A 26,180-nucleotide genomic window follows, 5' to 3' on the forward strand; every position below is an offset into this window, starting at 1 on the left:
TCACTGGCCAATGAGGTTCAACTTTACTGCATAGTGGGCCACTCCATTGAAGCCTGGAGCGTGAAGTCATAAAAAACAGCTCAAACCAAGGTAAGGGTCGGAACTTGGGGAACAAAGATTATGAATTTGACAGTTGTTCTGTATTAACTGTTCACTAATTATTTCATAGTGGCAACACTAGTGGAAATACTGCGCATTGTCTTACAACCTGTGAAATGTACTTCGTGCAGTGTACATTTTGTCAGCTTATTGGCGCGGGCTAGTGTTGGCTTTTCAGAGATAACAAATCTAGCTAGCAAAGGAAAAATGCCTGCTTGTTTGCTGGGATTCGTTGAATAAACTGACGATTTTGACGAACAAGTAACATTTCAGCCATCTGCCTGATATCGTGCATCGTAAATTGCACATACAGCAAACGCAATACTTTATTCTGCTGCTAACCACCTACAGCTACAGATTGCTAGGTTAGCTTGAAATGTTGTGAGGTAGGCTATGGCAGTGATAGCATACCAGCTAGCCATGTCATCATTGCAGATATTACGAATAGTAGGCTACATGTCAGGTTGTTAATTGTTTGATTTTGTAACCCAGACAGGTGTGTGTTTCACGTTCGTACACTGACATTTATTAACTTGCTTACTCACCCGGTGCATTTTATACAATGTCCGCGTGAAGAGTGGCACCGCCCAATTTATTTTCTTATGTAGGCACGCAGCAGTACTCGTAGCCTTTTGGTTAACTTATTGTAGCTCGACAGTCTGCTAGCATGTCGGTCCTCGCTAACTCCCATGTAATTGGCTAGCATTTGTTAGCCACGACATTTCAAAGAGTTGACGTTGTTGTGGGATGACACTGCCTTGGGTGGTGTATGGTATTTCTCTGCATTAGGTGTGTAGCAGTGCAGTCACTCATACAGACACGCGTATCTTTTATAAATGAATTGGCTCGAGCTTTCACCTCACTTTAGCTAAGCTTGTGTTGCGTCATCGGACTGCGCAACATCGTACTCGGCATGACTGATTCGAACGTGTTGCTATTTCAAAACAATACAAGGCCGTGCGTTTTTGTCGCATTTTATACAAAGTATATTGTTCCCGCTATTTACAAGCGCCACTAGGAGTTAACATCTGTACACGCACGAAATGAAATGAAACTGTGGGGTTGTTGCGCCTCTGACAGTGGCAGGGTGAGCCGCGCATCTCGCGGTAAAAATGACGGTAAATGACAGCTTGGTAACTACAGTGCGCTTGACAGGCTTTATCTGACACAATCTTAATCTGGTAATTTCGGACATAAAGCAATGCGTTCTTAACTTTGTGTAATGCTGCCTTGGGGTAGACCTTCCCGATCCATACCATCAACGTTTTGGTTTGTTTTGACTGGTTGTGGTGTGGTTTTGAGTGATTGTAAGATGGCATGAGAATATATTTATAATGTTTACATGCATGCAATGCATGGCAATAATGGCAGCATGTGACCTTGCTGTGCTTTATTCCAGGAAATTGGAGCTGTGATTTTGAAATGGACGGAGACAAGGGTGAAGCCAAAGGTATTGGATGGTGTGATGTACTAGATCTGAAGGACTGATTTTTATCTTTTCGGGCTAGTGCCAGGTCCTTTCGATATTTACTGAAATATTTATTTGATGGCAATTAGTTCTTATATCTGGGTGGGTAATTAGATATTTATTTGAGGACTCTCTAGGTCCTCTGGCATGGTTGTCAGATCAAATGTCACTGTGCATTTTTAATGAAGTTCAATTTCTGGCTTAGCCAAGACATCCCTGTGAAATTAGCATTGCTGATAAGGCTATGCACTTGTAAGCTGTGAGTGTGGATGCATGCATACAAATGGTTACACACTTGCATTGTTACTTTTGATCAGTCACATTCCTATTACTTTTTGTTTTAAAAGGGGGTTCTCTTTCTGGTAACTGCAGCTAGTTGTATTTAACACAGATTACAGACATTCAGAGTTTGGTGACGGTAAACTTATTTCTATGTCATTGATCATGTCACTTTCTCTCCCCCCAGGCAAGGTGGGTGATCAAGTCATGCAGAACCCACAGGCCTTGGCAGCACTGCAGGACCGACTGGACAACATGCCACATGGTCCCTCCATACTGGAGAAGTAAGAGCTGACCGAGACTGGTGTAGTTACTGAGCTGTGTCTTGCTATGTGCAGCCAATGCAGCGTTTATGGAACTGCAATGTCTAATGATGTGTTTTGAAGTTAAACATCACTTTTTTGATGAAGCATTGGTCCACACTGTGAAGTGTTATAAGTAAATGTTCTACATAGTGTTCGCCTTGTTTTTGCATCCCTGTTTGTTGTGCTTACACAAGCTAGCACATTTTTACAAGAAGCCATAATTAATATCAATTGCTTTTGCTCCCATCTGTTTCAGCTTACCGAAGGCCGTGAAGAGAAGAGTGAATGCCTTAAAGAACTTACAGGTGAAGAGTGCACACATAGAAGCCAAATTTTACGAAGAGGTCCACGAGTTGGAAAGAAAATATGCCGCCCTTTATCAGCCCCTCTTTGACAAGGTAAGAAGATCCTGGCCAGGCCCGACTCTGCTCTTTGGGAACACTGCGACTGATGCCTTATCTGGGACTCACTTTCGGGAACATTATGACTGGGGTGTCTGGGGTATTTGCCTATCGAATCTCGCATGAAGTGTTAGCTGAGTTCTTCCCACTATTTGCACGTCTGTTCCTGCACCCTTGTGTCCTCTATCAAGGTGGCGGAGCAATTTCCTGTGACCTGTCCAACGATTTCTGTCTTTTTTTTTTTCATCCACTTGGCTGATTGTTAGTTGAGCTGTTTTTATTGTCAGTCAACTATACTCCAGCAGTGCATGTTGAGTAAGGTGTCATTGTTTGGCAGTTCACAATTGATTGTCACCCCTGTGTGCCCTTTTGTGCCAAGGGAGCAGGTTAGGGTGTGCATACCTGCCGACCATTACGCATTTTGTGTAGCAGATACGGATTTTGACATCAAACTACGGCGCTGTCACTTCAAAATACGGGAAAAACCAATAGCAAAGTGTTTTCACGGGCCCTTATATATTATATTTCTCTGTAGACTTGCAACCAGCCAGAGCCGTAGATATGGCTCTGCTTGCAACTCTCGCGCTGGCCTTTCCATTGGCCAGCAACACAGACTTCTGTGGCCCGATTCGAAACAGGGAAGCCAGCTGTCCTTCCAGTGAGCTAACTGGACATCGAGTCATGAAGTGTGGATCGAAACGAAAAATTGCTTTATTTCCTCTCTCGGCAGTTGACTGCATTTGTGGGCGTAACGAGGATATTTCGAGGATACATCAGATGCTGACTTTGCTGCCTTGGTACCCAACATGCTGTGCGCCACCTCCCTCTCAACCGGAAACCTGAAAAACAAACATGGCTACTACCCAAGCTACTACCTTATCATACTCTTTATTCTGACACTTATGTATGTAGATATTGAAAATCGAATGCATAAATCAACATTGTAGTATCTAAATATGCTGTCGCTAGATCTATTTATAGCCTATTTTACGATTCCGCCGTCTGACGATCATTCACCGTTCAAATAGCATGCGTAAGATAAGCGCTAACGTGATGAACGTAACTCCCGCCATAGAATCGCAAGAATCGCCGTAACATCAAATGCGCAAGGCGGCGCACTCGTTAGTGCCGTTCGTAACGGCTGCCTCATCAGCTAACTTGACCTATCTGATCAGTGACCTGTTTATGTAGGAGGAGAGTCATCGAGTCACTGCCTCCCGTTTCGAATTCAGCCCATAACTAGAAGTCAGTGGCCAGCAACGTGTGGGGGGGAAATATTGACCAATCAGAACGCTGGTTTAGGGGTCTTCATTTGTTGTCGCTCCGCTCGAGGCGAGGTATCAGCTGCAGATAGAAAGTTTGCTTCGAAGACACACAAGCAGAGAGACTACTCCTATGATCTCTGACACAAGTGTCCTCCTCCTGTCATATTATCCATCTTGGTGCTGTCGCTGTAGTTTTACAAGTGAGCACCGTCAAAATCACCGTTTCAAAGGTAAATGGGCTTTGAGAAAGGTAGCCTCAATGGGAATAGTGAATTGCGTCCAGTTGCTAAATCCGTAAACTTATGAAAATAAATAAAGCTCGAGGTCTGTCGTCCTGAACATAATGGTTCACCCAATGTTTCGCCGTATTTGACGGCAATATGTTGGTACTTTTTTTGATATTGGACCGAAAAGAGATTACTTCCGAATGAGAAAATGTGGTCGACTGCTGACTTTTACTGCGCTATAAATTAGCAGATTAGCAGCGAACTAAATTCGGTTTCCCTTTGCGTCGGATCATTTTAACTAGGGGAAATAAAGCGATAGTTCTAACGGTTGTGCTCGGAGTACATCCGTAATCTACCATGACACCGTATAAAGACATAGGAATACTGGAGTCGTGGCCCATTCTGTGAACAGGTGTAACAGGTATTGTGCGTCATACCAAAATATGCATGACTCCACGACTAGAACTATCCGTAATCACGTATGGCAATCTATTAATAAAATATATTATCCTGTCATCATGTATGTGCAGAACACTGAACAATAGCCAACTCATGACGGGAAATGAGGGTAGATGGGCCAATATGTAGAGAAGTGGAAAAAAGAAGCGTGCATGCACCTCAAAAGTTACTGTGGAAGTTCCAAGTGGCCATTAGCCCTCGTCCATCAGTAGAGCCCATTGACAGTAAATAGAATATACTGTCAATGGTAGAGCCACATGACGTGTAGGCTACTGAATGGATGCAAGTGTGATTTTGATGTTAGCCCCCAAGGTAATAATATTAACCTGATATTATCCTAGCCTAGATTACACCTGTCTTTATCTTTTTCTCTACAATCTGCTGATACTTCTTCACAGTAGGTGACAACATCACCATTTATTAATATTGGGGGAAATGATGTAAGAATCATTGCAATTCAACTTTTTGTTCATAAAAATCACTGAAATGCATCTGTATTATATAATCAAATTATAAATTTCCCTACATATACCTTCTACAGCCAAAAAATAATAAGCAAATGCTTCAATTTCATACTCGATTCCAGCTCCTTAACACCCCCCAAGTGACCAAATGCTCTGTTTGGCTGGTAGGATAACTTACTAGCCAGACTGGTGGTATGTTTGACTTGTAAGATTAACAGCCATATTGGCTGGTGATCAATTAAGTTAATTTAGAGGCCTGAATTCCAGCACACTATACCATAGCATTTTATTGGTGTCATGGTGTGAAACAAAAACAAAATCTTCCATGAAAGTTTAATCATGTATGGTAGTTCAAAGTACTGTGAAGAGCAAGATAATCTGGTGAAATTGCCAGATACACGGGATGTTAGGCTAAAATGCATTAAAATGCAGGAAATTGCATCTAAGAAAAGCATTTTTTTCCTGGGAGAGGACCCCTACTCCCCCTGCCTGAATGAAGTGTCCCATATTTTCCCCCTTGACATTTGGCAACCCAAGGTGTGCAAAACAAAGTAGCCTCTCAGAGATGGGCCCGCCGGCGGCCCATGGTATCGCACATTTTCTCACTTGTAGGTGTTTGTTGCGCCGTGAATTGCCGCGCCGCGATAAATTGCTACTCAAAAAAAATATTCAAGGTTGGCAGGTTAGGGTGTGTGTGATTTGCCTCAGGAACCTACTGTTGATTTACTTTCATTGTGTTGTTGTTCAGGAGTGGTGATGACTGGGGCAAGATTTTGGAGAAATCATGTATTGAAATCAAGCCATGCTCATACTGAAATCCAGTCCTCGCACGTGAAGTAACATCTAAAAATTTCACAGAATCGTGTAATTGTCTTCGTAGTCTGGGGTGGCGTTACCCGCAAAGAGAACGAGTCAAATGCGTGTGGGTATTGAGGAGGTGGTTAGTGGGTGAGGATTGTTGGCAAAAAAAGAGGTGCTCTTGGAGCACAAGGGTTGTTAAAAGCTTCTGGAAATAAGAGAAGGGCATTCCCACTTCTTTAACAAGTGCTAGATAGTTCCTGTTGTCATTCTGCTCCATTCTCTCTCCCTCCCCCCAGAGAAAAGGTATTGTCTGCGGAGTAGTAGAACCAACAGACGAGGAGTGCGAGTGGCAGAGCGATCACGAGGAGGAAGAGCTGTCTGTAAGTGCTTTAATTGAACAACACGTCAACCTTCAAACTCCATTTCACTGTTGGATATGCTAAGAAGCTTTTCACACTGGTAAATCTGGAGTTGTACCACTAAAATGGTGAAGAAACAAATCGGTTTATTTTCACACTGAAGTAGCCATAGGCCTGACAAGTGGAGGGAATAAAGCCCGGGGTTCTTTTACAAGTAGGTTTATAACCATCTCTGGATTAACAGAAGCAGTTTATACATTGCCACATTTTGTTGTATAGCCTCCTGAATGCTTACATTCATTTGTTTGTTATAATGAAATGTGCACTTGTAGGAGGAGATGAAGTCAAAAGCAACGATGGAGGAGAAAAAGGAGGGAGATGTAGCAGAGGAGAATCCATCGGGAATCCCCGAGTTCTGGCTCACTATATTCAGAAGTGTCGACATGCTCAGTGACATGCTACAGGTGAGCCTGCTTGCTGAAAATGGCCATAAACAGTGTACCTTAACCATAATATCCAAGTCATTTGCAGCAGGTTTTCTGTATTCACTTTTGTCCTGTTATTTCTGTTTCTAACAGGAACATGACGAGCCCATATTGAAACACCTACAAGATATCAAAGTTATCTTTTCGGCACCCAGTGAGCCAATGGTAAATGCCCATTTGTGTGGGTTTACTTCAGTGATTAAAATGGGAGTTGTCGAATGTTAGATTTGTAAGCATTTTGCAAACAATTATTTATGGGTCATTCCACGCCAAATCAACAGGAGCCCGCGCACTTAGGTCTCAAAAAATTCTGAAAATATTACCAAGTGTACCCATGGTACTTAAGAGAAACACTGTAAATTTATTTGAATGTAAGATGTATACTCTCCGTGTTACAGCCAATTTTACTGGGGAAGGGGGGTGCCCATTTTGTTCACACTCTTTTTTTTGTCAAAGTTCACAAGCCCGTAGCTCAATAACTAAACCATGTAGGAAGCTCAAATTTGGCATGCTGGTACATAGATAGGAATAGTTTGTTGCAAAACTGTCAGTTTTGGTCTGTATGATCCTGCATCATCATGGCATTCCCTCAAAGATGATACAAATTGTACTGGAGTTTTTGGCTGTGCTCTGTTTGGCCTTCAGAAGACATATTTGTGCCCAACATAGATTTTTTTCCCCTTGTAGAGACAAGTAGGAACACTATCATGAAAAGCTATAAATAGAAAGGAAACCCCATCAGTGTTTGACCAGAAGACCTCACAAGTCTGACCAATCATTTTGGGTGTCATTTTCAGAGCTCCAGAACCCCTTGTGGGATTGTCCACAGATTTTTATTTTATTTTTTTCTTCATTCTCCATGAATTCTTCTTTTTAAAAATGCAAATGAGACTTGTCTTATGTGATGTTTTCTTTTGAAATTTTGAACCTGAACATGGGCAACATGCACATTGAGGGCAATATGTTTTCTATGCGTTTCTTCCGCTGCCATCTGCTGGTCAAAAAAAGTAACAACATGACTCCTTGTGCCTGACCTACTGTCTCTTTTGGTGTGCGAACCTGCTCCCACATTGAACGCTCCTGAAATCATTGAAATTGAAAGGGATACCTGCACCCCTGCACAGGGACTCTCGGGTGATCATGTCTGGGCAACATTTGCATTTGATTATTTAGTCTTTACATTAAATGTTATCGAAATCATGTTGCTCTCTTTTTGCATTTTGCCCATGTTCAGGGTGGAAATTACAAAAGAAAACATCACATAAGACAAGTCTCATTGGCATTTTTAAAAAGACTTCATGGAGAATGAAGAAAAATATAAAATAAAAATCTGTGGACAATCCCACAAGGTGTTCTGGTGCTCTGAAAATGACACCTAAAATGATTTGTCAGACTTGTGAGGTCTTCTGGTCAAACACTGATGGGGTTTCCTTTCTATTTATAGATTTTTATGGGAGTGTTTCTACTTGTATCTACAAGGGGAAAAATCATGAGGCTATGTTGGGCACAAATATGTCTTCTGAAGGCCTAAACAGAGCACAGCCAAAAACTCCAGTATAGGGATGGCGAAAATGTAAAAATATCTTAACCGGTTACTGAGACTCATTAACCGGTGGTTAACCGGCAATCTTAAATGATATAACGTTTGCGTGCCTGATAGGCACAGCACTGAATTTTTAAAATTTTATTTTTCACATAAGCCTTTCTTTTTGCTGCTCAGACAGGACCCGTCATGTCCAGCCAGTGTCGCTAGATGGAAAATGCTGAATTATCGTACCAAAGCCTCAAAATTATAGTTTTGGGGGCTTTTTGGGAGGAAATTATTATTATAATGTTATTACCAGTTAACCGGTGGTAGAAAATTTAACCCGTTATCGTTGATCCGGTCGACTATCGGTTAACCGGTTACCGGTTAACATCTCTACTCCAGTACAATTTGTATCATATTTGAGGGAATGCTATGATGATGCAGGATCATACAGACCAAAACTGACAGTTTTGCAACAAACTATTCCTATCTATGTACCAGCATGCCAAATGTGAGCTTCCTACATGGTTTAGTTCTTGAGCTACGGGCTTGTGAACTTTGACAAAAAAAAGAGTGTGAACAAAATGGGCACCCCCCTCCCCCAGTGAAATTGGCTGTAACATGGAGAGTATACATCTTACATTCAAATAAAGTAACAGTGTTTCTCTTAAGTACCATGGGTACACTCAGTAATATTTTCAGAATTTTTTGAGACCTAAGTGCGCAGGCTCCTGTTGATTTGGCGTGGAATGACCCTTATCAAATATTTGCCTGAAATAAAAGGATATGCATACAATTGGCATTAAACTATTATAGGGCCTTTCTCAAAGATGGCCCTTTGTTGTAATATTTGGCAAAATAATTGGACCATGGAAAATATTTCTTGTAAAGCTGTTTGACCTATTTTAATATTATGAAACTAAATTTGTTTGTTCTCTTTGGTCTTTTATGTCTTTTTCCTCCACCAGAGCTTCACACTTGAGTTTCACTTTGAGCCCAACAGCTTCTTTAACAACACTGTCCTCACTAAAAAGTACAAGATGAAGTCTGAGCCCGATGCTGAAGACCCATTCTCCTTTGAAGGCCCAGAAATCATTGATTGTGAAGGGTGAGTTTGCAGGCAGCTTTTAAAATGTACGTACAGTACAGGCCAAAAGTATGGACTCGCCTTCTCATTTATGCATTCTCTTTATTTTCGTGGATTTTCATTGTGTATTTTCATGCAGGGCATCAAAACTGTGCATGAACACATGGAGAATTACGTACTTACCAAAAAATATAATTCTAGCTGTTGTCCAACAGCAATGACAGCTGTCTATCCACCTGACGTCGACACGGCACAACTGATGGCCCCACACATTTCAATAAGCTTATTTTTGTCTATTTTCAAATAAAAATGCCCAGACAGTCATGTCAATCCTAATTGAACATTAAAGTCCTCCAATAACTCACTAGAATTGTAGAACTGGAATTTTGAGACCTAAAACCTAGTTTTAAACATTTGCCAATACAAGCATTTTACAGACATTTTCTTGATATGATATTGAGTCATAGCCAGTTACTTGTAGAGGTCAAAACTGTGTTGGAGGGAATTTGTGGCAGGGTTTTTCACTTTAACTTTTACTTTTTGTATCACTGTTTCACCTAGATAACCAGCTATGCTTATCAAGTGACCTATTATCAGATCAAGAAAATCTGTCTTGTATTGCTTGTATAAATTAAAATGGACTCGAATGACTGAAAACATGACAAAAAAATAAGCTTGTTGAGACATGTGGGGCCCTCAGTTTTGCTGTGTTGATGTCACTGTTTGGCATTTTTTTAATATATTTTTTAAATAATTGTTTTTAATTTTTATATATTTTCATTTTTTTGTGTTCTGTGTTCATGCACAGAAACGATGCCCTCTCTGAAAATGTATTATGTTCTTTAAAAAGCCACAAGAATAAAGAGAATTAATTAAATGAGAAGGTGAGTCCATACTTTTGGCCTGTACTGTATGATTTACAATAAGTGTCAATCAGTGACCAGTGAAGTACCCGAAAAAAATGTTTTCAGTTTAATGGCTCTTGGATGTAATTTTATTGTAAGTACTATTATTAATAGATTTTTATACGCAATGTGGTTGTGGCTGTGTCCTTTCTGTTTCAGATGTGAAATAGACTGGAAGAAGGGCAAGGATGTAACGGTGAAGACCATCAAGAAGAAGCAGAAACACAAGGGAAGGGGGACAGTGAGGACAGTCACCAAGCAAGTGCCCAACGACTCCTTTTTCAACTTCTTCAACCCTATCAAAGGTACTCCACCACACATTACTCTGACAGCTTATTTTCTTCTTTTTACCTTCAAAGCAACACCTGGTTAACTGTCTGGAAACAAGTCAGGTTCAGTTCAGTTGGAGACCACCAGTATGCATTAGCTGCAAATACCCAGAAGGGCCTACAGAGGGCAGCAGAAGTATTCAATTTGGTAGATGGCACATCATAAACTGGCTATATGCAGTGGAAGATGTTAAATCCAAAAGGCTTGTTCATTTCTAACCTGATGATGCTCCTGGAGATATGGTGCATGGTTCTTTTCCATCTGGTCAGAAGTGAATAAGCCACTCGGATCCAAAGCAAAACTGCTTTGAATGTATGGCCCTGTGAATCTGACTGTTGTCATGCACTTATGAACTATTGGTAGTAGATGGGTCTATTTCTAGTTTCATAATATAGTAATTTATTTCTCTCTCTCTCTCTGTACAGTTTCATCAGATGGAGAGTTGGTAAGTTCGTTTTTCTAAATAGTGAATGGTTTCCAATTCTGCGACAGTATAATTTGTTAACTTTGACAGATGTTGTCATTTTACGTGTGTGTTTGTGTGTGTAGGATGAGGATTCCGAGTTCACCCTAGCGACAGATTTCGAGATCGGCCACTTCTTCCGGGAGAGGATAGTTCCTCGTGCTGTGCTTTACTTCACTGGGGAGGCACTGGAGGACGATGAAAGTGTACGTTCATTTAGCGTTTAAAAAAAAAAAGTTGTTTGGTGTGCATGTGCAAGCTTACATTCATTACATGTAGAAATGTCAAGCCTTCACTAATTTGGATTTTGTGTCTGCCTTGGCCCTCAGTTTGAAGAGGAGGAGCTGGATGAAGGCGAGGAAGAGGTGAGACTAGATGAAAGGCCAAGCCTTTTCAGTTATTGACATCGAAAGTCTGTTCACGAGCATTATTTTTACGACACCAGCACGTTTTCCCTCATGCTATCTAATCCTCATCTATGTAACTCCAGTTTGTAAATCCACCTTGATTATCCCTAAACAACTGCACTAAAAATGTATTCATGTATGGAGTTATGTAATGATATTAATTACTTTAAATGAGCTTTCAGCTGTGTAGCACTAGCAGCCTGATGATGTTTTCCTCTATAAACAGGATGGGGAAGAGGAAGGTGATGAAGATGATGATGAAGATGGAGAGAGCGACACCAAGGTCAGTTAAACCACTGCATATCACATTTGGGCCATGACTGACGGCATGACTTTTTTCTTTTAGTGTTGCTTATCTCTGTTTTGCATGAAGTGCATTGGAATGGTCAATGACTGGTTTTTCACATAAGGCACTCCACTCTGTCTCTATCTTGATCGTGTAGTCCTCAGAAGATATGAACCGACTCCTTTGTTTCGATCTAATGGTTTATTGGTGTACTATAGGCGAATGAGCATGATGTTGGCAGGACCCCTGTTGCTTATTTATGTTGACATTAACCGGGTGCCTGTCATTGTTGTCCCCCCAACCACCATTCTGACCCCTCCCTCCCCCCTTCCCTCTTACAGGCATAAGTCATTCTACCCTCATGCATTCCTAGGTAAGGGGGACATGACACGGGCACATTCCAACCTCCTCCTTCCTATCCCCAGGTCCATCAATCCATCCATTATTCATCCATTCATCCACCCCCATCTGTCTGTCTCCTGTCTTTCTCGGGACTTGCAACATTCTCTGTCCCCCCTTCTATAGACCTCAGTAGATATCTGTACGATTAACATCCCCTGTCCTGTCTTGTATAACAAAAAAAACAACAAAAACACAGTACGTCCTCCCATTTATATGTTCATCTATTTGGCTCTTAGATTGTTAACAAAATTAACATTTAAAAAAACCAAAAGGGCTCCTTAGTGTTGCTTTGTCCCCTTTGCCCCTTGGACTCGCATGTCACTGGTTATTATCCAGTTAGTGTGGCGACTACTTGGTTTGCGCTGGGCTGGTTCCTTAATATGGCCAGCACTAGAGTTCAACGTCAACTGGTAGAGAATGACCTCGGTCATAAGATGGCGGCGTTCCGGTACGGAGACCTAATGGGTAAGCAGGCAAGCTCAAGGAGGCCCTGGCTTTTTTAAATAGGTAGCTGCACCCTTTCTTGGTGTGCCACTGTAGGTGTGTCTGTGTGTGTGTGTGTATGTTCACTACACTGGACTCCTGTCCTGTCTGACACCGGGTGACTTGTGTACTTCGTTATTGCTGCTTTTCTTGTCCACATACACTGTGGCTAAAACCCCCTCTGCATACTGTACAACTCTTCTGTCTTGTCTTCCAAAGACCCCAAGTGCCCTGCGGTCTTAAATTGTTCTTTGTCCCCTCTCCCTTTTTCCTTCCCTTTCTACCTACTGTCTCTGTACTGTTTCCCCTGTGTCATCATTCCATCCATATGTGTGTCTCTCTCTCTCTCTCTCTCTCTCTCTCTCTCTCTCTCTCTCTCTCTCTCTCTCTCTCTCTCTCTCTCTCTCTCTCTCTCTCTCTCTCGTCTTTCATTTGTGTCTGTGTGTGTCTCTGGTTCGTCCCTTGCCTCTGTCCTCTTCAGGGAGGGGACCCCCAGCCTGCAGAGTGTAAGCAGCAGTAACCTACGGGAGCCGCATGACGCGTCTCCTCCACGAGGCCCCATACTCCACTCGAGTCAACCCAGCTGGACGCCACTCTGTAGAGCACATATACCCACCACCACCTCCTCTTCTCTCTGCAGAGTGCCTGGTCGGCCTCGCTCTCTTTTGGTCCAACGCAATACACAGAAAAATGTGGAAGAGGGGTGATAAAAACTACAAAAGGTTCAATTTTTTTTATTAATGCATGACTTGTCTATGCGGCCCTAAAACGTTAAAAAAAGATGGTGTTCATGAAATTGTAAATATATAATTGCTAACTGGGGGAAAAGGGGAGGGGAGGGGAGGGGATGGGGGGTGGGTGGTGGTCAGACAATTTTGTTCTGTAAACAACAGGGGTTGAAATGAGAGCAAGGAGCAACTATCCAATCACATGTTTGGGGAAGTGTCACATCCTGTTTTATGTTTTCTGTTTTTGTTTTGTTTATATTATTATTTTTTTTAAATGTTATTTCCCCCCCTCTTTTTTTATCTGATGCCACATTCCAGATTGCCCTTTCAAAACCGTATGCTCCTTCACAGCCCAAAAAGAATCAAGTGAACAAGTGCGTGTTGACTTGATATCATAGGTTACTCAGGGTTTTATATGCCAAGAAATCAGAGGGTGAGCACACAATGTGAAACTGTGGACACAAAACACCCACTTATGGTTTTCTTTTTTTGTTTCCCCCCTCGGTCAATAATAAATGAAATGATTAGTTCACTTGTTGCAAGGTTATTTATATGAATATTTTCATCCTTTTCCCCCCTTTTTTCATTTTTAAGTGGTTTGGACTTCTACATATTCAGTCTTCTCATGCTGCTTGGTAGAGCCCTGAGAGAGAATGTGCGTACTTCCAGTGTACCGTACCCTGTGGACACATAGCCCTTATAGAAACTTTAACAACAGTGCTCTTGTTCGATGACCCAAGCGCTTACTAAGGAATTAAAACCTGTATATTGCCAAACAGCGTCACGTCTTTTTCTGTTACACCCTGCGTTTTTATGGAGGTTGCTCAATACGTTTGGTAGGAGTGGTTTAATGAAGTGAAGAGTACAGTGGCATTTAACACAGTACTCTTATACAGCTAATTAGTGTTTTTCAAAACCACCATGTGACTCAACTCAATTTGTGTGACTCAAAACCATATCCTTCCTGAACCATTTTTGTGCTAAGTTTTAATGTTGCCAGTAGAGGTTATCTGGCATTTATTATGAAGATGCAATAATTTATACTCTCACTGTCCACCTCTGTGCATTCCAAAGGAGCTCATATCCTTATTTAAACTTGATAACTTCATGAAAGGGACGAGCCACATAAAGTTCTGTTGTAAGTACAGACAAAATCAAATTCTAACCATGTGCCTGGCCACGGTGCTGATGATGTACAGTATTTGCCCACAACTGTTTCAAAAATAGACTCCTGCAGAAAAACAATTCAGAGCCCGAGTGTGCGAACATGCCTCCTGTTCTCAGGAGGAGGCCCTCTGTCTTCTCCTGACCATCTGATACCGGGGGAGGAATCTTAACAGCTGGTGATTACTCTCAGCAGTGATGATGTCTAATGCAGTCAATCTCCCACACACGCTCACTCTATTATTCACAGTGATGACTATTGGCACTATTTTTATGATGGAACTCGATGTGCTGAGTTGCAAAGTTGTGCATTGGGAACAATGGGTATTAATCTGTTGCTATGCCTCGTTGGTCACCTTCTGGAAGTCACACCTGCATGATGCTTTTGTGGGACATTTTTCACACCTCCTCCCCACTGGTCTGAGGTCACGGTGGACCTTACCTCTCAGTGACACTAGTGAACATGTACAATGAACGTTAACGTAGTTTAACACACACACAAAACTCATTCTGTTGGCCTTGTCCCCACATTGCTATGCTCCTGTCCGTCTGGCTGTCTCTCTGGCTCTCACTCAGAGATTCTCTCTCTCTCTCTCTCTCTCTCTCTCTCTCTCTCTCTCTCTCTCTCTCTCTCTCTCTCTCTCTCTCTCTCTCTCTCTGTGCGCCACCTGCTTTTGTTCCCACGGTTTGCTGAGCCCGACTCAAATAGTGGAGGCTTATCTGAACAATGCCATAAATACCTGGCATGGCCCATCACAAGGGCATTTACTGGGATGCCATGCGTGTGGGTGGCGTGCATTTTGAAAACCGAGCCGCGCCAGGGCTCCGTGAAAACGAGACCCCTCTGTGTTCTATGTTTAGGGGTGGAGGGGGAGTGGGGGTGGGGCATAACAATGGTGGCTCCCAGGGGGGAATGTTTCTGTTAAAGGAGCTCCTGGTGGAAACGCAGCCGAGCGGGGACCCCAGATTAAGTGAGGGCGCATCTTATTGCCGTCCAGTGCTTTGCCAAGATTACACATCTGTTTGTTGCCATATAAATTGGTGGAAGGCCTGTCTGATCTTTTGTGATCCCCCGCTAGGCTTGTCCCCACCAAACCTTAACTCCTCTGTGCATTGTCGTGGGAGTGGTTACGATTATTGTGATCTGTCTGATTTAACTGCATAGCTTTTGAAGTTTTGGGAAGCTCACCTTTTATGCCTGAGCTACAGTATGAACAGTGGCGGTTCTACGCCAAATTTACTCGGGTCGGGTGACCGAGTCAGGGCCATTGTATTTTTAGGGGTGCACAATGGCAAGATGGGCCAATATACTATTTATTGTAATATATTTTGTTTATTTGTTACCAAATGATCAGTAGGCTACAGGCAGAACTGGACTGGCCATCTGGCATAGTGAGCATTTTCCGGTGGGCCCCACTCCCTTTTGGGTCCCTATTTTCAGAGATGTTTTAAAAAAAGAAGAAAAAAACGGTGCGGGGCCCACCGGTGAGTCAGTTCTGCGCTGTTATGAGAGGCCCCTTTTAGCCGGAAGTGCCCGGGCCATATTTCTCCCCCAGGCAAGCCCTGGCTACAGGGGCCGAGGGGAATTCTACAGGGCCCCTGGCTGGCTGGATCACACTGCCCCACTTTACAACTGGCCCCTGTATATGACTGACCCCTGTCTACTCTCTTGCTTTTGTTTCACTTAACTTTATCAGAACTCTCATGTATGCAGGATGTAATGAGTGAACCGTTGCAGCAGCTAAAGATAAGTGTGTACGTCAAGGAAATGAGTAAGATGTTTCACACCTTTGTTTAATCAGGGAGTCGGGTGATCACAAGTTTGAGCGCTGACATTAATGTGACACACACCAGTTGCATGGGTATTCATCAACTACAGTACCATTGACTAATGAGTTTAGAGTTCAAAGGGAAGTAATCAGACAAAGAGGATGATAAAACGCAGATCATGAGCACTGTTTCACATTCCTCTTCCATGAAAATATATTTATTACATTGGCCCCACACCATTGGTGAAAATGTTGCCATTGATAATTGATGGTTGCCAGGCAGCAGGGGTGGAACTTAAAGGGACACTGTGCAGGAAATGGTCAAAAAGGGTACTGCAACTATGCTGCTCATTGAAACTGGGCTGCCTATTGCCAAATTTGATCTTTACATGAAAGTTTACTAAGTAATAAACTAATATTTTCTAGTATGGTTCAAGTAGAGTCATTTTTGCAGCTAAAAATGGCTATTTTTGGAAATTCAAAATGGCGGACCATGGAGAAGATCCCCCTTTTCATGTATGAAAAGTGTCATTTTTTCAGTCATAATGAATACTTAGAATTTGATGGTGGTGGTCAGTATTCATGAAAAAGGTAACATTAGTGAATGGGCACCATGAATTCTGGAAATAAATAACTAAAAATCTCACACAGTGTCCCTTTAAGTTTTTTCCCCACCAGTCACTGTGGCAGGTAGATTTCAAAATCTACCCGTCACTCGCCGTTTTTACCAGTCAACTCATATAATAATAACAATAGTAGTCGAAATCAGTTTTATTATTATTGTTATTATTATTATTCAAACTATTATTTTTGGAATTATTATTATGATTATATATTTATATGTTTGCGTTAGGTTGACCATGTCCTTAACACCAGACAGGAGGACTTCTTACGTGGTTGGGGGTGTGGGGGCCTTCCCCCAGATGTCTTTTGAATTTTTAGATACAATTTCCTGCATTCTAATCAATTTCAGGGTGAAAAATAGCAAATGCCATTGGACAAAAAAATCGCTTGGACATTCAGGCTATTCATAGCTCGAGTGGAGGTGAAAGTTTTCACCCGTCAAAGTGACTGGTGGGCTGAAAAATCTACCCGTCACCACTGAAATTTACCCATCATTGGCAGGTGGACGGGTGCTTATTTCCATCCTTGCCAGGCAGTGACTTCTCTTTGTCACTTATAGCCTTGCGGTTTCATTCTGGAAACAAGGGATTTTTTTCCTTTTTAGGCATGCTTTTGCTTTTGCTTTTGCTGTTGTCATAGTGAAGGTACCACACACTGTTTGACTATGGTTGAGACAATCCTGCCCCACTCCTTTTCTGCAAACACCATTTCCCGTTGAATCACGCAGGCAGGTGCACACCAATGTTTGAATGCTGTGACTCCTCAATTTCCTGTGTCAATAAAACCATTGTCTTGCGATGAGGGATCAAGACACATTTATCTCAGATGTGACATTTGATAACAACAGATTATGTCCGGCGGCATAACAAAGTATTGTCCAAGTTTCCTCATTTTACAGACTGTTTTTTCTTTATTTCTGGTGCCATGGCAGCACAGGAGCTGTTACACATCCCAAAACTGTCCCTTTGATATTGGTTCTGGCCCTGCCGTGGCCAACCGGTAGGGCACTTGCCTGCCATGCAGCTGGCCCGGGTCCTTTGCAAACCCCTCCCCATCTCTCTCCCAATTCGCTTCCTGTCCACCTCTCACACTGTCCTATCAAATAAAGTCGAAAAAAGACACACAAAAAATTCTTAAAAATATAAAAAGATATTGGTTCTAGGTGGACATGATACTGAATCATGATAACCATCTTTTATTCAGGGGAACTTGAATGATGTTCCGCTGCACCCACACGATAACAGTAATAAAAAAGAATCATAGTAGGCCTAGTTTAATTAATCAAAATAGGAATTAATAAGGATAACTTTCCAAAAATGTATATTCAATATTTGAAAAAAAAAAATCAATTTCAGAAAACTGAGTGAAACTTTCTACATAAGCTAATGTACGGTCATACATATTCTACATAAGCTAATGTACTGTCATACTGTGTGTTTGTTAAATATGAAAAGCTATTCTAAGGGAGTAAAAATAACCAGATTATATCAGTGGGAATCAGTGACTGAACAGAAATCAGTTCAGGTGAATTTGGAAAAAGTCAATTCTGGGTAGCCTATGCTAGTGGTTTTCAAAGTGGGGGCTGGGGGTCGCGAGAGGTTACTAGGGGGCCTCAGCAAGTTGGAAGAAAAGGTTTAACAAATCAAAATAAATAATGGAAAAATGAGTGTACACTAAAACAATCTAAAATAAGTTGAACATTACCATTGCATTAGAACTGCCTTATAATAATCTATTGCATCTCTGAACGTTAATACTATTATTGTTATTTATTTATATATCCCAATGGGGTACTGACACACAAAAGGGGGTGCACAGAAAATATTATGTGGCACGACCCATGTAAGGGGGGCCTTGGCTGGAATCGACTGGTATATGGGGGGCCTTATCATGGTAAAGTCCGGAAACCCCTGGCCTATCCAACACAGACACCTGGATTGGCTGCAGAAGGTGACAGTGGATACAGAGGGAACCCAGTGAAAATACAAGTCCCTTTCAATTAAAATAACTAATTCAAGCACAGGTATACAGACTTAAAGGGGCACTGTGTAATATTTTTTGTGGTTTATTTCCAGAGAGCATGCTGCCCATTCATACATGTTAATTTTTTCATGAATAGTATTCAAATCATTATGATTGGGAAAATTGCACATTTCATAGGCCTACATGAAAAGGATCCCCTGGATTCTGCATTGTCCGCCATTTTGAATGTCCAGAAACAAACATTTTTTAGGTGCAAAACTCACTTTACTTTGGTCATACTGGTAAATATTAGTTCATTATTTGGTAAACACTCATGAAAAGACCAAATCTGTCAATAGACAGCACAGTTTCAATGAGCAGCGTAGTTGTACCTACTCTGGCCACAATCCCACACAGTGCACCTTTAATGTTGATACTTTCATATATAGGTCTATGCACAATTTAATTGTACTGCCAATTAAATTTGTTTTTCAATAGCAATAACATTGTAAAATATTTCATTGGTTTCCATACCTTATGTCAGTAAAGCACTGACCAAGAACAACACGTTTTATTTACAGACTTGATTAGTATATACTTTCATAGACCTGCAAAGGCTGCAATTTAATTGTACTTTAAATGTAATTGCATTTTAATGTATTAGCTGTAATAACAGTTTAACAACACCTAATCCATTTGGCAATAAAGCACCAAAGAACAACACATTTCATTTCAAACAACGGTTTTGGTGAGCACTCAGTTCCATGCGCCTTGGTCCAACCCTTCATGGATGTGAAACCCAACCTACTCTTGCATTCCATCCTACGTGACGTCAGATGAGAAGGGAGAGTCACTTGCTATAAAAAGTTACTGTTCCGACTTCCATTCATAGCCAACACTTGGACTACACACGGCTGACAGGCGAGCAACGGAAACACGCGCCATACGTTACATTTATTAAGCCAGACAATCTAGCCGTTTTGAACAATGAGAATGTCTGCGGCCGAGACTTCAGACTGTACGGTCTTGAAGGAGGGAGAGCTGGAGAAAAGAAGCGACAATTTGCTTCAGTTCTGGAAAAGGAAGACGTGCGTCCTGACATCAGACTGTCTGAGCATTTACCCCGACGCTCAAAAGAAATCCAAAGGCAAAGAGTTGAAACTTCAGTCAATCAAAAAAGTTGACTGTGTGGAGAGGACAGGAAAGTTTGTCTACTTCACCATTGTCACCACTGACAACAAAGAAATCGACTTCAGATGCATGGACGAGGATGGATGTTGGAATGCTGTCATCACGATGGCACTAATCGACTTCCAGAACCGAAAAGCCATTCAGGACTTTAAGTCACGGCAAGAATCGGACACTGCATCCCCTGGACATCAAGACAGACACATGGCGAGAGCCCCCTGAACAACTCCTAAACGGCAGTTACCAGTTTTCTGTGGTGAGTGTTATTACTATCCATATGCACATTTCCATTATGTCAAGTGGGCGCGCGCTCTCACGTGCGCTCAGCAACTGTCAGCTTTTACCATTCCAATTGTAAAGTGACTGTGTGTTTGTTTCTTTTTTTTACTTAACATATGTGACAAAAAGTTAGACATTGACTTACATCAACTTTCATGTGTCCAGTACAGACCATGAAGACAGTCGTTGGACCAAAGGAAGGATATACTGAGGGAAGATGAAGTATTGAAGGAAATGAAGGACAGGAGAGCTGCTGTTTGGGAATGGAATGGAAAGCGGTTGGTGCAGCCCCACCAGCATGTAACAAAAGCCCGAAGAACTACTGCAGTATCTAGAGACTTGAGAAGAAGTGACTGAACTACACACACGTTTACAATTGCAAGACATATTTAATAATGAAAGAAAGCTTTCGCGCACATTAAGTTTGTATTTATTCATTCATGTTGAGACGTGAACATTTCAACAGTGCATTTTAATGTTTTAATTTATTTCATATGTCAGAATATTTATTTAAATAAATGTCTTTTCTACAAAAAAAACATTCCTGAGTTATGAATTAATGATTTATAGATTGTGATTGTTTACTTTACTCTTAAAAAAAAAAAGGTGATTTGTATAGCCTCCCACTACATAGGCCTATCCAGTGCTGTCCGGAATGGATAAAAGTCCAAATAGAAAAGTGCACTTTACTCCGTATCATATTTCTTACATCCGCTTACTCTGTAGGGCAACACAATCATTATCTTCCAAAGGTGTCTGTGCCTCAGCCAGCAGTAAGGAGCTTTGGACTGCCAGGTGTGACTTCCTTTGATGCTTATCTTTATGGCACTCTAGAATCAAATTAACCTTACACACATGCACAAGGCAGCAGCCATAACCGATAGCTAAGGATACACACCCTCTTCATAAAACATTAATTTCATTCATTCATCTAGTTCATCCGTGTATGTGATGATTGTTTGTAAACATGGACGCATATGTAATAAGCTATGGAAACAGCCTTTTCACATCAGCTTTGGACGACAAACTTTCATCTTATACTAAGTACTATGAGCGCAAATTTATATAATCATTTCAGCTGATGATTTTTGGGTAGCAGCCAGAAAAAAAATAAAAACAATTTCTGTAAAAAATCATATTCACAGTTTTATGGTACAGAAGGCCTGAGTGTTCGTTCTCTAAAAGATAGCCTCAGGATTAATGCAGTCCAGTCTGGCTGTGCTTAGTGCATCTCTAACTGTCTTTGATGGCTTCTTTTCTCCTGTCCATGAAAAGGAAAGCAAAAACGACCATGTTTACAGCACACTGTATGACTCCAAAGGAAGGCACACCGTAGTTTTCATACAGGAAGCCTCCAATGGTGGGTCCGACAGTGCGCATGAGGGATTGTACTGAGGCGCACAGGCCCATCATGGTGCCTAGAGAGAGAGAGAGAGAGCATAGAGTCAAAATAAAGTGGCACAATAAACAACACCAATGAGAAGAGATTCTAAAGCTTTAACAAAAAGATTCATCTGGGCAACTCCAAGCAACTGCAAATCCAAGCTCAAAGACTTTTTAGCTTGCTTCCTCTTTGTTTACTAGGAGTTCCCTGGATTAACCTTTTTTGTTGAATTGGACGCCCCCATCCAAGAGCACCTAATACACTTGTGAAGACACGGCGACATAATTTGTAAAGATTCTGCTGTGGCCAGAGGAACAAAGCTATTACCTCCACTGAAAACTGTATAGCAATCTGTAGATCGAAAAGACAGTCAGCCATTCCAAGCTCTTGAGGGTCTCCATGCCTTGTTGTGCCCCTAAGAACAAACCTACCACTTGACTTGAAGACTGTACTGTACCACCAGGCTATCATCAGGCTACTGTACAGACCTGCAAACTCGTCAAAGAAAAAAAAGGTGACAGTGTACAGCGGGGGTTCAATTTCTATTCACGTGAATGACCTAATTGGCTGGGAAAAAGGTGACTGTCACCAAAAGGTGCCGAGTTTGCAGGTATGCTGTACCATCAGGCTACCCAGACCCTTGACTTGTGGGCCCTGATGCCCCATGCAGTTGGCAGGGCTATCTAGCTCATGGCCCTTTTGCATGAGATGGAGCAGCAGTGGCACAGGTCACCTGGCTCACCTGTATCTGTGGCAGGGACACTCTTGGTGAGCATGCTGTCTGTGATGACGTTGAACATGCTGAGGGAGAACATCATGGGGATGACAATGAAGCAGAACTGGAACACATTGGCCATCAGAGCCTGGAGAAGACGAGAGAGAGAGAGAGAGAGAGCAAGAGCGAGAGAGAGAGATGGGGAACAATACCCAGTTTGTGTTAGGGAAGACATGCATTAGGCTGAACACAATGTACACACTTAAACAAAATCTGGGCTGTGTCGTACTGGCCTTTTTTTTTCTTAACTGATAAATGTTAAAGCTCAGTTTCAGGAAAGTTTGGAGCTGACATCAGACTGCACTTTTGTGTCATCATGTGCTCCACTTGTGCAGGCAGCAGCAGCCCGGTTTCTAAAAATGCCCGCTGATTTAATTTTTATGGAATTGAATTGGGGACGGACGGAGTGAGAACAGAGCAGATGTTGTGTTTTTCGGTCGGGCCCTCGGGTTACGGGCCAGAAGAAATGAATGGCCCAGTCAGTGTGGCTTCCTGTGCCGCTCTGCACAGACAAGAGCGAGGTTGGCAGCAGTACTCACACTCCCCCCAAGTGACTTCTGGGAGAGTCAGTTTGGTGCTGCTCAGTAAGCTCAAACTGTGTTTTGTTCGTGGTGAGTTACAAAGTTGCCACTTCATCAGTGGATCCACAACAATTCTGTGCATAGTGGTTAACAGTCAAGTTTTGTCCTGTGCACTGTGTACTGACAACATGAGTGTGTATAACACATTGTTATACAGGTCCTGTTTTCAGCTGATCCTTATGTAACAATACACCTTTGAGTGCCCCGCATGTACTGTACATACGTAACCAAAATCCTAACTATTACACTATATCGTAAATATACATGGATTCACTGTGTTTGTAAACACGATGTAATGAGCAGTGGCAAGACACTGGCAGCCAACCACGTGAGCTAATTTTTTGACCGACATCGGTTTCCAACAATCAGTTTCGCGCAGTCAGGTTAAAACAAAAAAATAGAACCCATGTATAGTGTAGGCACATAATGTAACAAACTTTGTAATAATTTGTAGAAATGTCTGTTGAACAGACATTGTAACTGTACTGTATTGCACCGTACTGTACAATGTACTGTACAATACCTTGCTATGTGACACATTGTGATTTTGGCCATGTCTTGTTCCAGAAAGTTCTAGAGTCATCCTAATCAGCGATTGGCCGTTGCTTTAAAGAGGGAATTTCAAAGGAGCACTGGAATGTATCTGTCACTCTAGGAACCACAGTACAACTTAACTGGGTGATGTCAGAAAGAGCGAGATTGCATAGATAGTGTTACCTGGGCTAGGCCCACCACGCTAGCCACAGCAACAGACAGGAGCAGGAGAGAGCTCTCTGGGTATCTGGAGGTCATGCGTCCAATCACGGCCCCCTGCATGATCTGGGGAAGAAGATGGGACGAGAATAAACACAACCATCAACAAATGTATGACTTAAACTTAGTGAAGACATAACTTTTGTCCTCGCATGTGTTAAACAAATAATTTAATATCTGTTGAAATGACAATAGAAGTACATAATGAGAGTATGGTAGACTGGCAGAACTGTGTGTGTGTGTGTGTGTGTGTGTGTGTGTGTGTGTGTGTGTGTGTGTGTGTGTGTGTGTGTGTGTGTGTGTGTGTGTGTGTGTGTGTGTGTGTGTGTGTGTGTGTGTGTGTGTGTGTGCGCGCGCGCACGCGTGCGTGAGCTTGTATATGAGAAGGGGCTGACAGCCAGGGTTATCGGTCTACCCGTAAGAGCACTGTGGGAGTTGTCCCTGTGGGTAAAACCTGTTGTCCGACAGCTACCGCAGAGGCGTCATCTCGAGCTCGAGTCTTATCAAGCGCATATCTGTAGCACCTGCGGACTCTCTGAAGTCTCCTGACTCATTCGACTCCTGATCTACATGACTCACATTCTCCCAGTGCTTTGGGAAAACTAGGTGCTTTTCTTTCCAACACACAATAGAAGTACAATGACCACAATTTCCTCCCTTAATCTGGTATGTGTACAATGTATTGTGTAATTTGACACAAGAGAAAGAATGATAGCCCGAAACAATGCTGACATGATTTTGGCAAATGTTTCTTCATATTTAGCAATCACATATTTTGTATATCATTTGACACAAAAGCATAACACACGTCATAATTATTCCAATTTTCTCACTTTTCTCATTACACCAGATTTAGCTAAATCTACAGCAGTGCTTACGCTAAGCAGCAATGTGGGAGATCTTGCTGTTTTCATTGCGCCACGCAAATGGGGCTATGAGTCAGAGGAGCTGTTACCTAAGCGCCCAGTGCTGCTTACGCACTCTTACTCCAGCAGAACCTCATCCTCTGACTTGCCATAAACACTCCTACACCTACACACACCCATCAGCAGCAACAGGCCAAGTCGTTTAGTGGCGGGCCACACAGTTCACACAAACACAAACTTTAAGCTCGCAGACCAAATAAATCAAACCCCGAAGCAACGATCCTCTCTTGATGGACAATGAATTTACGAATCCAGAAAGCCACAAGATTGTGACTTTGGCTAGAGTAAAGCCTTGATGTGTGTTGTGTGATTACGTCCCTCTTGCACCACACCAGAACAACACACCAAGCTACTTCACTTAAGTAAATGTTTAATTTATGAACAGATATATTTATACATAACGCACAACAAGCTTATGAGTGTATTTGCGAGAAAGGATTGAGTCACCGTGTTGTGTGAAATGTTACTCGGCTGGCCCAGCCAGCTCGTACGGAGGCCTTGTGTCGCCTGCGTTCCCCCCGCTGTGTTTGTAAACAAAAGTCTCTCTTTTTGAGTTGGAGTGGAATGCGGCGGCGGGAATTTGTGGTACACACAACGACTTACTACAAAAGGCTTTGGGTAGGGTACAGGTAAACAAACAGCACTATTCTATGAGAATATGCCAAAAGTATGTGACTACATCATGCAAAGCATTGGGACAATGAGCCTGGTAAACACTGCTAAGACGTGTGTAGCTCTTCTCTTGGGGGATCCTAAGATGGCTGTTAGGAAATGGATCTACAGTCCATAAACAGGCTAATCCTCCAGGGTCAAACGACACAGCTGTAACGCAGGACCACAACGACACTTTGCATGGGTCAGAGTAGCGCAGGGAGGATTTTATAAACAAGTTCATGTGAGCTCCTTCTTCCCCACGGAGCACTGAAAGAATTCAGACTCTGCTGAAGTCTCCAGCACTGTCTTGTTCCGACACACAAAGACGTTTCAGTGTAGAAGAAGAAGTGGAGTGTTGGTATAGTCTGAGAGCCGGGATCCCTTGCTGGCTAGCTCCCTCTTGGCGGTCTCGTCTCTCACACATACAATCTCTCTCTCTCTCTCTCTCTCTCTCTCTCTCTCTCTCTCTCTCTCTCTCTCTCTCACACACACACACACTCTCTCTCTCTCTCTCTCTCTCTCTCTCTCTCTCTCTCTCACACACACACACACACACACACACACACACACACACACACACACACACACACACACACACACACACACACACACACACACACACACACACGCACACTGCTGTGCCCATGAGCAATGTGGGAGTACAGCCGAAACAACTGAACAGCTCTCTCTTGTCTCGCAGCACAGTGCACTGGGCAGGGGCCTGAATTCCAGCGGCCTCGACACAACACTAGCGTAGCGCAGCACAGACATGTGACCTGAGATTAGATTCACTGGCAGGCAGGACGTTCTCACATACCAAGCTGTTTCCAGCGAGAACATTATTAAGTGTTTGAAAAGGAACCGATGACTTTCTACACGGGGTTAAACAA

At 42.4% G+C, this 26,180-nt stretch overlaps 2 protein-coding genes across 5 annotated transcripts in view; one reads left to right on the top strand and one right to left on the bottom strand.

The window, feature by feature from the left end:
• The first annotated feature begins 22 nt into the window (after nucleotides 1-22).
• nap1l4b (nucleosome assembly protein 1-like 4b) lies at nucleotides 23-13,763 on the top strand. Of its 3 annotated transcripts, XM_063189288.1 has the most exons (15): nucleotides 990-1,217; nucleotides 1,499-1,549; nucleotides 2,034-2,130; nucleotides 2,408-2,549; nucleotides 6,065-6,148; nucleotides 6,460-6,591; nucleotides 6,706-6,777; nucleotides 9,109-9,248; nucleotides 10,292-10,437; nucleotides 10,888-10,907; nucleotides 11,012-11,131; nucleotides 11,255-11,290; nucleotides 11,559-11,615; nucleotides 11,960-11,991; nucleotides 12,985-13,763. In XM_063189288.1, exons 1-14 carry the CDS (start codon nucleotides 1,148-1,150, stop codon nucleotides 11,963-11,965), a joined length of 1,173 nt encoding a protein of 390 aa, XP_063045358.1. In that variant the 5' UTR covers nucleotides 990-1,147; the 3' UTR covers nucleotides 11,966-11,991; nucleotides 12,985-13,763. The 3 variants fall into 3 exon arrangements, with proteins under 3 accessions (XP_063045359.1, XP_063045358.1, XP_063045357.1); XM_063189289.1 differs by lacking the exons at nucleotides 990-1,217; nucleotides 11,960-11,991 and adding an exon at nucleotides 23-90; XM_063189287.1 differs by lacking the exon at nucleotides 11,960-11,991 and having other exon boundaries at nucleotides 994-1,217.
• Nucleotides 13,764-21,350: 7,587 nt separating this feature from the next.
• slc22a18 (solute carrier family 22 member 18) overlaps nucleotides 21,351-26,180 on the bottom strand; it is a 33,415-nt gene continuing 28,585 nt past the window's right edge. For both annotated transcript variants that reach the window (XM_063189291.1, XM_063189290.1), the window contains 3 exons: nucleotides 23,675-23,776; nucleotides 22,344-22,464; nucleotides 21,351-21,635 (listed from right to left, as the gene is read on the bottom strand). In XM_063189291.1, the coding sequence (XP_063045361.1) occupies nucleotides 21,451-21,635; nucleotides 22,344-22,464; nucleotides 23,675-23,776 (408 nt within the window). In that variant the 3' untranslated portion in view covers nucleotides 21,351-21,450. The remainder of the gene's footprint in view (nucleotides 21,636-22,343; nucleotides 22,465-23,674; nucleotides 23,777-26,180) is intronic.

Source organism: Engraulis encrasicolus, chromosome 22, assembly GCF_034702125.1.
Source record: "Engraulis encrasicolus isolate BLACKSEA-1 chromosome 22, IST_EnEncr_1.0, whole genome shotgun sequence".
In the NCBI taxonomy this organism is placed as follows: domain Eukaryota; kingdom Metazoa; phylum Chordata; class Actinopteri; order Clupeiformes; family Engraulidae; genus Engraulis; species Engraulis encrasicolus.